The sequence below is a fragment of the Hemitrygon akajei genome, chromosome 9 (genome assembly GCF_048418815.1).
Source record: "Hemitrygon akajei chromosome 9, sHemAka1.3, whole genome shotgun sequence".
In the NCBI taxonomy this organism is placed as follows: Eukaryota; Metazoa; Chordata; class Chondrichthyes; order Myliobatiformes; family Dasyatidae; genus Hemitrygon; species Hemitrygon akajei.
In genome coordinates, this window is record NC_133132.1 from 124,947,353 (window position 1) to 124,960,846 (window position 13,494).

General features: G+C 38.1%; 1 protein-coding gene across 1 annotated transcript in view; it reads right to left on the reverse strand.

Moving 5' to 3' along the window:
- Window positions 1-13,494, reverse strand: part of nbas (NBAS subunit of NRZ tethering complex) — a 305,288-nt gene that overhangs the window by 7,555 nt on the left and 284,239 nt on the right. The window contains exon 51 of the mRNA XM_073056940.1: window positions 9,859-9,987. Within this exon, the coding sequence (XP_072913041.1) occupies window positions 9,859-9,987 (129 nt within the window). The remainder of the gene's footprint in view (window positions 1-9,858; window positions 9,988-13,494) is intronic.

Consider the following 13,494-nt stretch of genomic DNA (forward strand, 5'->3'; position numbering starts at 1 on the left):
ACCTACCTATCCAATTTGTTTTTTAAATGACAAAATCGAACCTGCCTCTACCACTTCTACTGGAAGATCGTTCCACACAGCTACCACTCTCTGAGTAAAGAAGTTCCTCCTCGTGTTACCCCTAAACGTTTGCCCCTTAACTCTCAACTCACGTCCTCTTGTTTGAATCTCCCCTATTCTCAATGGAAAAAGCCTATCCACATCTATCCATCTATCTACTCTATCTATCCCCCTCATAATTTTAAATACCTCTATCAAGTCCCCCCTCAACCTTCTACGCTCCAAAGAATAAAGACCTAACTTGTTCAACCTTTCTCTGTAACTTAGATGCTGAAACCCAGATAACATTCTAGTAAATCTCCTCTGTACTCTGTCTAACTTGTTGACATCTTTCCTACAATTCGGTGACCAGAACTGTACACAATACTCCAAATTTGGCCTCACCAATACCTTGTACAATTTTAACATTACATCCCAACTCCTATACTCAATGCTCTGATTTATAAAGGCCAGCATACCAAAAGCTTTCTTCACCACCCTATCCACATGAGATTCCACCTTCAGGGAACTATGCACCATTATTCCTAGATCACTCTGTTCTACTGCATTCCTCAATGCCCCACCATTTACCATGTATGTCCTATTTTGACTATTCCTACCAAAATGTAGCACCTCACACTTATCAGCATTAAACTCCATCTGTCATCTTTCAGCCCACTCTTCTAACTAGCTTAAATCTCTCTTCAAGCTTTGAAAACCTACTTCATTATCCACAACCCACCTATCTTAATATCATCTGCATACTTACTAATCCAATTTACCACCCCACCATCCAGATCATTAATATATATGACAAACAACACTGGACCCAATACAGATCCCTGAGGCACACCACTAGTCACCAGCCTCCAACCTGACAAACAGTTATCCACCACCACTCTCTGGCATCTCCTATCCAGCCACTGTTGAATCTATTTCATTACTTCGATATTAATACCTAATGATTGAACCTTCCTAACTAACCTTCCATGTGGAACATTGTCAAAGGCCTTACTGAAGTCCATATAGACAACATCCACTACCTTACCCTCATCAACTTTCCTCGTAACCTCTTCAAAAAATTCAATAAGATTTGTCAAACATGACTTTCCACACACAAATCCATGTTGACTGCTCCTAATCAGACTGTGTCTATCCAGATAATTATATATACCATCTCTAAGAATACTTTCTATTAATTTACCCACCACTGACGTCAAACTTACAGGCTGATAATTGCTAGGTTTACTCTTAGAACCCTTTTTAAAAAATGGAACCACATGAGCAATACGCCAATTCTCCGGCACCATTCCCATTTCTAATGACATTTGAAATATTTCTGTCAGAGCTCTGCTATTTCTACACTAACTTCTCTCAAGGTCCTAGGGAATATCCTGTCAGGACCCGAAGACTTATCCACTTCTATATTCTTTAAAAGCTCTAGTACTTCCTCTTCTTTAATCATCATAGTTTCCATGATGAAAGAAAAAAAAAGAAAAATCATATTAGCATCAATCCATTATTATTCCAGGATAGAAACTACAACACATATAACATTGAGAGCATTTCACTGCTCACAATCAAATTAGACCACTAAAATTAGAAACATAGAAAACCTACAGCACAATACAGGCCCTTCGGCCCACAAAGCTGTGCTGAACTTGTCTTTACTATAGGAATTACCTAGGGTTACCCACAGCCCTCTATTTTTCTAAGCTCCCTGTACCTGTCCAGGAGTGTCTTAAAAGACCCTATTGTTTCCACCTCCACCACCGTCGCCGGCAGCCCATTTCATGCACTCACCACTCTGTGTAAAAAAACGTACCCCTGACATCTCCTCTGTACCTTTTTCTAAGCACCTTTAAAAGTGTGCTCTCACATTCTAGCCATTTCAGCCCTGGGAAAAGCCTCTGACTATCCATGCCTCTCATCATCTAATACACCTCTCATCCTCTGTTGCTCCAAGGAAAAAAGGCCGCGTTCACTCAACCTATTCTCATAAGGCATGCTCCCCAATCCAGGCAACATCCTTGTAAATCTCCTCTGCACCCTTTCTATGGTTACCACATTCTTCCTGTAGTGAGGCGACCAAATCTGAGCACAGTACTCTAAGTGGGTTCTGACCAGGGTCCTATATAGCTGCAACATTACCTCTCAGCTCCTAAACTCAATCCCGCGATTGATGAAGGCCAATACACTGTATACCTTCTTAACCACAGAGTCAACCTGCGCAGCAACTTTGAGCGTCCTATGGACTCGGACCCCAAGATCCCTCTGATCCTCTACACTACCAAGAGTCTTACCATTTATACTATACTCTGTCATCATATTTAACCTCCCAAAATGAACCACCTCACACTTAACTGGTTTGAACTCCAGCTACCACTTCTGACCCCAGTTTTGCATCCTACCAAAGTCCCGCTGTAACCCTGACAGCCCTCAATACTATCCACAACACCCTCAACATTTGTGTCATCAGCAAATTTACTAACCCATCCCTCCACTTCTTTGTCCAGGTCATTTATAAAAATCACGAAGAGTAGGGGTGCTAGAATAGATCCCTGAGGCACACCACTGGCCACTGACCTCCATGCAGAATATGACCCGTCTACAACCACTCTTTGCCTTCTGTGGGCAAACCAGTTCTGGATCCACAAAGCAATATCTCCTTGGATTCTCCTTACTTGAATGGGGTACCTTGTTAAATGCCTTGCTGAAATCCACATACACTACATCTACTGCTCTTCCTTCATCAATGTGTTTAGTCACATCCTCAAGTTACTTGCTGATTCTTGTATTAGTTTTGAAATATTTCATTTTTTAATATATACACACTAGTTCAAGCACAATTTCTCTCACTAACTGTGATATTGGGACAATTCCATATCTTCAGAAAGTAGTACATATTCTTTTATGCTGTCCTGAAAGAGGAGGCATGGAGTCAATTAAATACCTTAAGTGAACAAAATTAAGCTGATGACAATTAAACTAATCCCTTCAGCCTACATGTGGTCCATATCCCTCCATTCTTTGCATGGTGCCTCTATCACCTCCTTTGATCTTTGCCTATCTCACTTTAAATGCACACCCTCTAGCATTAGACATCTTGAACCTGGGGAAAAGATACCAGCTGTCTTCTTTATCAGTTCCTCTAGTGATTTTATAATCCTCTATCAGGTCTCCCTCAGACTTTGCTGCTTCACAGAAAACAACCTGTTTGTTCAACTCCTCCTTATCCTCCACCCCAGGCACCCTGCTAGGATACTGTTTCTCTAACAGCTTGGATTTTCCAACACGCTTCCCTTGCATTTCCAGAAATCTACCAACCTGTGCTTCAATAACTAAGCCTCCACAGACTTCCATGGATTCATCACCTTCTGAATGAAGAAATGTCTCCTCATTTCAGTCCTAAACCAATCCAACACTCTTCTAAGATGAGACTATGACACCATAACCCCACAACCCAATTTGTAGACCTAGTGAAAACATCTTCTCTTCATCCAACCTGTGAAGCCCTGGAAGAATTTTGAAAATTTCTCTTCTCATTCTTCTGAACTCCAGAAGAATACAGGCTGGTATACTTAATCTCTCATGTAGCAGAATATCAATTCTTTGTTGCACTCCTCTAACCCTATAAAACAAGTACATAATTTTGGTAACTGCACATAAACTCCAAAGTGCAGTCACAACAATATGGTATTAAAAAAGTGAAAATCATATTTTAGATAAAGTAAGAATGATTGTGATTAGTGCAACTTTATTGAAGGCTAAAAGAGGAAGATTGAAGTTAAATTTAAAAAAGCATTGTTACTGAAACTGTGTAAAAGAAATGGAATAATAGTTTCTGGACATTGCTTTGGTTCAGTGTTTTCATTAACCCAACCCTATGCAATTTCTCAGCAAATCTGTTACATCTTTATTCCTCCATTTATTTTCCCCTAATTTCCCAACTACTGTTTCTACATGAATTTGCATAATGTAACTGAAAATGATACATTTTCTGCATAATGAAGGGAATCATGCTGCAATGTTTCATAAATCAGTAGAAAGGCAAACAACCAGGAATTGTAATGACCCCATAAGCTCTTAAAGTAAAAGCAAAAGATGCATAAGCAATGTGCTTGAAAGGAGGATATGCCCACAGGATACTCCTGATATCAGATTAGATTTGACTTCAGTATGCTGCTCAATTATACTTCCAGAATTTCTTCTTACAAACTCTAAAAATTGTCATATTATCAAGGAAAACAATTTTCATTCTACATTAACATAAATATTAACATTCAGCTCAATATCCCATTATAATCTAATACGACTACTTGTGTTTTCCATTTTGTAATCAATTATGCTGCTTTTTTATTGGTAAGTGTTTTCAAAACTTACGTGCTACCTAAATAAGAAGTGTTAGTTCAATAATTACAAAGAAGAGAAATGTGGGAAAAACTAGTAATGATTTTATAACCTAATACTTTTTCAGAGCAAATACCGACTAACTTTACAAAGCAAAACACTGCATGCTGAATACTAAACCTGCGTCATGCTGGATCTCGTCTTCAAACAACTATCACAAGAAAATAAATCTCAGTCTACCCTTTATACCAAATAATTGCTAGCAAACACTTACAAGTGCTTATCATCTTTGCATTTTGAATTAATAACATTAGTAGGAAGTGCTAAGCACGTAGATGCACAGCAGACTCTTCAGGATTCGACCCCTTTGAGCTTACTTAATTAATAATATATTATATGCTATAGCATGGTAATAATCTAATTGCTCAACTAGGAACAAACTGTAATATCATTTTTTTACTCTGATGATAATTATATTAGGAAAGATGGAGGGAGAATCAGTGAAATGCCTTTCTTAAAAATGTTGTATCTTTCTACCTCTGTTTCCACCTTCACAACATCTTTGAAACTTCCTCTTTTCTGTAGTTCAGTGTCAAATTTGCTTTGACAGCTTTTTTCTGTAATGCACCAAAAGGAGCTTGAACTGCATTGAAAGTTGCAAATGTTTCAATGATTTAATGTTATAAAATAATTTCTTTACTGAGTAAATATTAAATGACAATTAAAAGGATACAGGTGCTGAACTAAAAAGTGTGCAGAAAACACTCAGCATATCAGATTGGTACAATCCTAATCCATGTAACTTTCCCATTATCACTGGAACTGCTTTCCCTTCAATTGCTCATCAAAACTTGCTTGAATATTGATCAAACACGAGGAAATCTGCAGATGCTGGAAATTCAAACAACACACACAAAATGCTGGTGGAACACAGCAGGCCAGGCAGCATCTATAGGGAGAAGCGCTGTTGATGTTTCGGGCCGAGACCATTCGTCCTGACAGCTTGATGTCCACAGTGCTTCTCCCTATAGATGCTGCTTGGCCTTTTGAATATTGATAGTTTCTTTCAATAATTTTGGCAATACATCAGAGAGCTCCTATGTTAAAGCTGCTCCTACAAATGTCCTAAATCTGTTGTGTTTAATTTTATTACCACATTCCTTTGTTCACTCACTTTTCCTGCAAGTAACTATTAATCTGACTGAAGCAGCAATTGCTTGCTGAATGTACTGCAGCTAAAAAACATCCTTATCAAATGTTAGCAAAAAAGTTTTGCTCGAATTCTCCTAAGAATCAAAGTGTTAGGATGACTGAAACAGATGGTACACTGCATAAATTTGGCAAGGTCTGCTAATCCCAAAACTTACTTGGGCGATTTCCACCTTTAAAAATACAAAAATCAAAATGTTTGTATTATGATTCAATGATCTCAGTCTTTATGTATATTTAAGGCAGAGGTTGATAGATTCTTGATTGGTCCGGGCATGAAGGGATACAGGGAGAAGGCAGGAGATTGGGGCTGAAAGGAAAATTAGATCAGCCATGATGAAATGGTAGAGAAGACTCAATGGGCCAAATGGCCTCATTCTGCTCCTCTATCTTATGGTCTTAAGGTTACACTTATGTGTACAGGATCATCTTAATTGTCAATATTTAACAAAGAATAAAATCTACTACATTAGGAAGTGTCTTCTTAGGAAGACACTTAAAATATTCTTTCTTATGTATAGCAACCTTGATCATGCATTGGATTTGTAACTTATCCAAATTATCAGAGTCAATGGAACAAGAGCCAGAATTTGCGTTAAATGATAGTGTGACTCTGAGCTGTTTCACATGCTAATTTTAGTTAATAATTTTACACATTAGTAGAAATGGAAGTCATTAACTTTTGAGCAATACATACAAAATGTTGGAGGAACTTAGCAGATCAGGCAGCATCAATGGAGAGAAATAAACAATCGGTGTTTCAGGCTGAGATCCTACATCGGGATTAGAAAAGGGGGCAGAAGCAAGAATATAAAGATAGGAGAAGTTGAGGGAGAAACGAGTTGGCAGGAAATATGGCCAGATGAAGTTCTAAGGTTACTTCAACGAATAAATAAGAACAATGCAAGTCAATGCACTGAGAGCACAGTCATCCTGTTGTTCTAACCTACTCTCTGTTAAGATATGATTTGGTATAAATTGTGACACAGAAGCAAGCTCTTAGGACCAACCAGTCTAAATTCATCTTAATAAGATTCAGTCTTTCCCTGTTCAGTTGTTCTGTTCCTTTATCACCAGGACCCTTATCCTTTAACTATGCACCTAAACTTTCTTTAAATATTGATAAAAGTTTGCATGGAGCTTAGAAAATAGAGGACTGTGGGTAACCCTAGGTAATTTCTAAAGTAAGGACATGCTCGGCACAGCATTGTGGACTGAAGGGTCTTGTATTATGCTGTAGGTTTTCTATGTTTCTAAAAGCAGAAGGATTGATTTTGACTATTGTAAAGTGCAGAAATTCAAAAGCATCTGATCTCTATGATAGTCTTACTTCTAATGTCTTCTTGCTCTCCTTTCCTTCTTCCTCTCACTGAATATTCCCAAGTATGTCCATATTTACTACTACTTTTTAAGTAATCACCTTTGCTATGTCACTCTCTCTCTGTGGTATCACTCTCATACATGTTCCTTTGAGCACCCAGTCTCTAACCAGTAAAATGAACAATATGTGTTTAAAAGGAAATTCAATTGCTTATCTGTAATGCATTGAATTTGAACATTCCTTGTTGAATTTTATGCTGGCAATTAGTCAGCTTTTACTATATGAGTAACTGTTGGTAATTATTTGAGCTAAACATGTAGAATGACAAAATGATAAAACTATGCTCTGAAATGTAACAGTTTTCCAAATGCTGTTATTTTAAAACCCATGGAGACAAGAGGCTGCAGATGCTGGAATCAGGAGCAACCAACAATCTGTTGCAAGTCCTGTTGAAGAGTCTCGGCTTGAAACATGGACTGTACTCTTTTCCACAGATGCTGCCTGGCCTGCTGAGTTCCTCCAGCATTTTGTGTGTGTTGCTTGGATTTTCAGCATCTGCAGATTTCTTTGTTTGTGAATCTGTTGGAAGAGCTCAGCGATGCTCAATTTTGATGCAGGATTTCCACCCAAAATGTTGACAATTCACTGATTTTTTTGGTGGACAGCAGGGGTGATGCGTGGCCTTGGTCATAGCGAGAACTAGGCCTCAAGGTGTAGGATCACCTGTTTACAGCTGCCCAGTAGAGAGGTGGAGTCTTTGCGCTCCAGCGGAGGCGGCGTGGTGCGGGGTCCAAACTGGAGTCTGTGCTTCCCTCTAGTGTTCACTTGGCAGAAGAGAAGCCATATTGTGCTCAGCTGCAGTTAACTGCCATATTCTTAGACTATATTTTATTTATTTGACTGTATTTTACAGACATATATGCTTGCTATATTCAGACAGACAGACATACTTTATTGATCCCGAGGGAAATTGGGTTTCGTTACAGCCGCACCAACCAAGAATAATGAAGAAATATAGCAATATAAAACCATAAAAATTAAATAATAATAAGTTAATCATGCCCAGTGGAAATAAGTCCAGGACCAGCCTATTGGCTCAGGGTGTCTGACACTCCAAGGGAGGAGTTATAAAGTTTGATGGCCACAGGTAGGAATGACTTCCTATGACGCTCAGTGTTACATCTCGGTGGAATGAGTCTCTGGCTGAATGTACTCCTGTGCCTAACCAGTACATTATGGAGTGGATGGGAGTCATTGTCCAAGATGGCATGCAACTTGGACAGCATCCTCTTTTCAGACACCACCGTCAGAGAGTCCAATTCCACCCTCACAACATCACTGGCCTTATGAATGAGTTTGTAATGAGTTTGTCTTATATATGCTTTTATGCTGTGTGTGACTGTTGGTACTGTGTGTCATACCTTGGCCCTAGAGTAATGCTGTTTCATTTGGCTGTATTCATAGGTATTCCTGTACGGCTGATTGACAATTAAACTTGAACTTTGACATTCCTTTTCTCCCACAGATGCTGCTTGACTCATAGATTTTGTCCAGCAGGTGATTTGTAATACTCGATGTCATGTTCAGAAGATGTTAAGTTGTAAGAGTGCATCTTTAAATGAAAGATTTAGCAATGATTTTGAAAAATATGTACTTCAAAGTTTTCCTAGCCTATTTTTATTGCCTATCACTGGTTACACAGATTATATAGCTGCACAGCCCATCATCTAATACAAGTACTACACTGTGTCAGATTCTCCATCTTTTGAAATCTGATGTATTCCACGTGTGATGGAGTAAAAGATTACTTCATATGTGTTCCACTGCAGAGCTCAACTTGCACAGAAGTACAAATGTTGTAATAGGTTCAGCCACATAAGCAATATTTGTATTACCATTTTTGGGCAATGGCAACATACACCATATATTGAACTGAAAAAAATTAAACCACTTTGAGTAGATAATATGAAGATGTACTAGTAAGAACAATGTATATGAAATACCAAACAATGGCAACATCAACTGCATAACTTCATCTGTGTGGTACTTGCAATCATTTTTCAATTTAAACAGTTCACTGCCTTTCATCTCTATTATGTGCAATCTTATTTTTGACTTGATGAATTTAACAGATGCATTTGTTCTTTGTGCTTACAGGCTATTTAGTAACACATAGCATTTCTCCATCCATGAAAGCATAATGTGCAGCCATATTTCAACCTTTGAAAGGTTTTGTTTAAGTGAGCTGGACTTTGTAATGCTTTTTCCTTCCCATATTATTCTGTACAATAACCCAGCAAGCAACCTTCATATAATGGGAGAACAGCCTTTTAGCCACTTGCTTAAATGATGGGTAACCAACAGGTATCCTTCTAAATGAAACCAATTGCAAACCCAGCTAAACCACCTCAGTCAACTGCTGGCAATTTCTTTTCAAACATGGGATTGGACTGGATGAATTCCAGCATGATACTTAAAAACATTGTAAAATTAAAATGGTAATAATTCTTGTACTTCATTCAATCCTTATAGTGAAAAACAAATTGAAGGATCAATTTACACACTAAGCCAGGCTGATCTCCAAACTAATCTTGCTTTGCACAGTGTATGGTGACGTTTATTGCAGAAATTCAATTATTTTATTCATTATGCAAGAGACAAACCTTTTTTTCTCCCCCAATTATCTTACTCCACTGAAATATTAAATTTGAGTTACGGTTTAAGAACAGTTCCAAGACAGCCTAGGGTATGTCATACTTCTTAAATCACATTGAGATGGTTTTGCAGATAAATTTCTGCAATTTTAATCTTTTGTATAAATATTATGAGGGAATCTACTGAGCAATATGATTCTTAAATTTATTTTTGAAGTTTTAGATAAAATATCTAGTTCATTACCACAGACTAGATTTAAGAGATTTAAAATGTATTGTCCATACCTGAGGGACGGATCTTAACCGTTCCATTGCCAGTGTCTGCAACTCATCGCTATCAGTTTCTATTCCAAGTTTCAATGCTGACAGTAGGATGGATTCATCCAGAAGCAGAATATATATTTGTTTCACATACTGTGGAAGGACACAAAGGTCTTCAGTTAAACAAAACAAATACAGGTTTTCACTCTGTTTCTCTTCACTTTCATCATATTTTACGTATTAGATAATGAAGACAACTGCAAAATAAAATGTCCGTGGTTAGTTTTGTGATAATTATCTATTGATTACCAAGAGTTAAATTGCCCAGTAATCTTGTCCTTGAACTAAATCATTAAGCAATCCACCCTCATTATTATGATTCATTATTATGCTCTATTAAAAGATAAATGAACTCAAGTCTTCTTTACTCTGAAAACATGCACAATGCTTTGAGAAACAGCAGGATTTGTAACGAAGCCTTTATGAGGAAATAGCATGGCAGATTAGATCCAGCATTTTCCAATTTGCGAATTGGTTTTATATTCAAACCTAACACAAAATTTCTGCTGTTTTCAGCAGTCCAATGTGAAATGAGTTTCAGATCTTCCAATGTCTGACTCTAATTTGTTACTGATTAGTTTGAGAATTTAAGAAAGCAAATCACATTATGGATCTTAACATTACATCTGGGAATGACTGCTTCTTCTGACCCAGGAAGTCCTTTCCTAAAATGGGAAGAGATTTATTCGAACTTCCAGTAATAGTCCCCCCCCCCCCCCGCCTCTCCTTCACTATTCCCCCATTCACATTTCCCTCTCTCACCTTATTTCCCTAACTGTCCATCACTTCCCTCCCTTCCCTTTCTCCCATGGCCTTCTGTCCGCTCCCATCAGATAACCCCTTCTCCACTCATTCATCTTTTTCACCAATCAACTTCTCAGCTCTTTACTTCACCTCTCCCCTTCTCTCAGTTTCACCTATCACCTACCATCTTGCATTTCTTCCTCCCCTCCTCCCACCTTCTTACTCTGACTTCTCATCTTTTTTTCTCCAATTCTAATAAAGGATGTTGGCCTGAAATGTTGACTGTTTACTCGTTTCCATAGATGCTGCCTGGCCTGCTGAGTTCCTCCAGCATTCTGTGTGTGTTGCAAAAGTTTATTCCTGGCCTGAACAGTTCTCACTTTGATGAGCATTAAAAAAGTCTTTACACACATATCTATAAACTACCTGTACTCATATATTCTAAGATGCTCGTGGGACAGGTCATCAAGGTGAAGGCCCTGATTAAAACCTTTCTCAAAATAGATCTGCTGGTGTGTCAGAGAGGTGAGAATGGTGGGATGGAGTTGAGAAGCTGGCAGATTTGCCATGAAGTTGATGGCTTTTTTTTTAATTATAGAGGATGACAGGTATAGGATATAGAGAGTAGACAGAGAGTGAAATGGGCAAACTGCAAAGCTAAGGTCAGAGGATAGAAGCATACAGGGTGATGATGAGGAGTTGGATCAGAAGTTGGATGGAGTGAAACAATGGCCATCTGATGTCATTTACTCACTCAGCAAGTGCCAGCTCACACTGGGCATCTGTAGGTCCTGAACAATTTACTGACTTTATTTGCCTCTGGATTTCACAAGGAATTCAATGACAGAGCACAAATGTTTGCAAACTCCAACACTTTTACTAAAGAATATGTATAGAATCTGAGCTAGATTAGTTCTAGTACAGCTATTTCACCTGAGTGCAGATTATCTGGATATGATTATAATTCTGCTTGCTTGAATGTCCTTTTATAATTATTTAAAACCTTGCATCTTTAAGAACATGTTTAACTTTGTAAAGAGCTTATTTTGATTTTTAATAGTTGCAGTTACTTCAGAGTGTCAGGTATAGTCAAATGTACTAAATAAAGATATCTTAACAGTTTTGACACATAACTTGTGAACAATTACTCCAGAGGTTTGTAGGCAGAAGGTTCAATCCTCAAGAAGGGTCTCTGCCCAAAATGTTCACTGCTTGTTAATTTCCATGGATGCTGCCTGGGCTGCTTAATTCCTCTAGTATTTTGTGTGTTTTATCATGGAGATCAGAATCAGAAAGAGAATCAGGTTTATTATCACCAGCATGTGTTGTGAAATTTGTTCACTTAGCAGCAGCAGTTCAATGCAATGCATAATATAGAAGGAAAAAAAAGTTAAAATAAATAGATTACAGTATATGTATACTGAATTGATTAAAATCGAGCAAAAACAGAAATAATATATATTTAAAAAGTAAGGTAGTGTTCATGGGTTCAATGTCCATTTAGGAATTGGATGGCAGAGGGGAAGAAGCTGTTCCTGAATCGCTGAGTGTGTGCCTTCAGGTTTCTGTATCTTCTACCTGATGGTAACAATGAGAAAATGGCGTGCCCTGGGCGCTGGGGATCCTTAATAATGGACACTGCCTTTCTGAGACACCGCTCCTTGAAGATTTCTGTCCAGTCAGATTAATTTGGTAACCCCAGCAAAAAGAGCAGTTAGTGAGAAACTTTCAGCAAAGCTGACACCAAAGGAGAAAATTGTAGACTACTGAAGGGACTTCAGTTATAAATTAAATGAGCTGGAAGAACTGACCTAGCCAACAATGGTCCATTATCCAACAGTAGTGGCTGCAATGTAGGCCAGATGGCAACATCTCAGGTAACCTACAATTTTCCAGTGTCTAAGAATCTATTCCTGCAAAGAACCGATTGCTATGTGTCTCATCAGTGAGCTCACAAAGCCATGAATCTGCCCGTGCAAAGTTTATTCTTCAACTTGACTGACAATACTAAAAGCCTTAATTTTCTTTATTGTTACAGAATATTGTGGGAATAAAACAGTCTCTCTGCAAATTCTATCACTAGACATTTTATATAAACAGTAATCTTTATGCACAGTGTTATTCTGTGGTATTAAACCAAATAACTTATCTTGATTGTACCCTGATCTCTCAAGTGCAATCAAATCTTCTTAAAGAAAGTTTGAATATAGTTGTGCTTCAGTGAAGTTTTTAATAGCAGCTTCTGTCTTGTTAATAGCATGAATCTGTGCAGCCATTCCCAGATGATCCTTTTATAGTTGAAAATACTGTACATCAAGTAAGGTTCTTCATTGCTAAGTCTGCAAGTTTCAAATTCAGCAACAAAAAAAACGAGGCTAACTTGGTGATGACCCAAGGCAGAGAAAACATGTTTTTCAGCCAATAAAATCACATTGGTTAGCTTCAGCACAGGTACAAGATGGTGAGGCAGACTTTTGTGTATTTCAAAGAGAGGTGAATGCTAGTGAGGTTCGTGTTGGCAATCAGGACGAGTGGATTGGGGCAAAGATTGGCATCAACCCTTCCATCTGTCACTGGCTTGTCCGCTGCATAGAAACAGATCTGTTACTGGTTTTAAGTAAAAAAAAATTTTGATCCATCACTACCTTAATAATGAGCAGCTAGTATACCTTGAACTGTAGCTGCTATTGGACAGCCCTCCCAGTACTAACATTCATGCTCACCACTAGCCCTGAGCCAGAGATCCTGCTTATTCCCATGTTTTCACTCAGCCACAACCATCTAGATTGTATCTTACCACCATATAACAGAAATAACAGATCGTACACTGCACACCATTAAAAGTAGGTATATTTA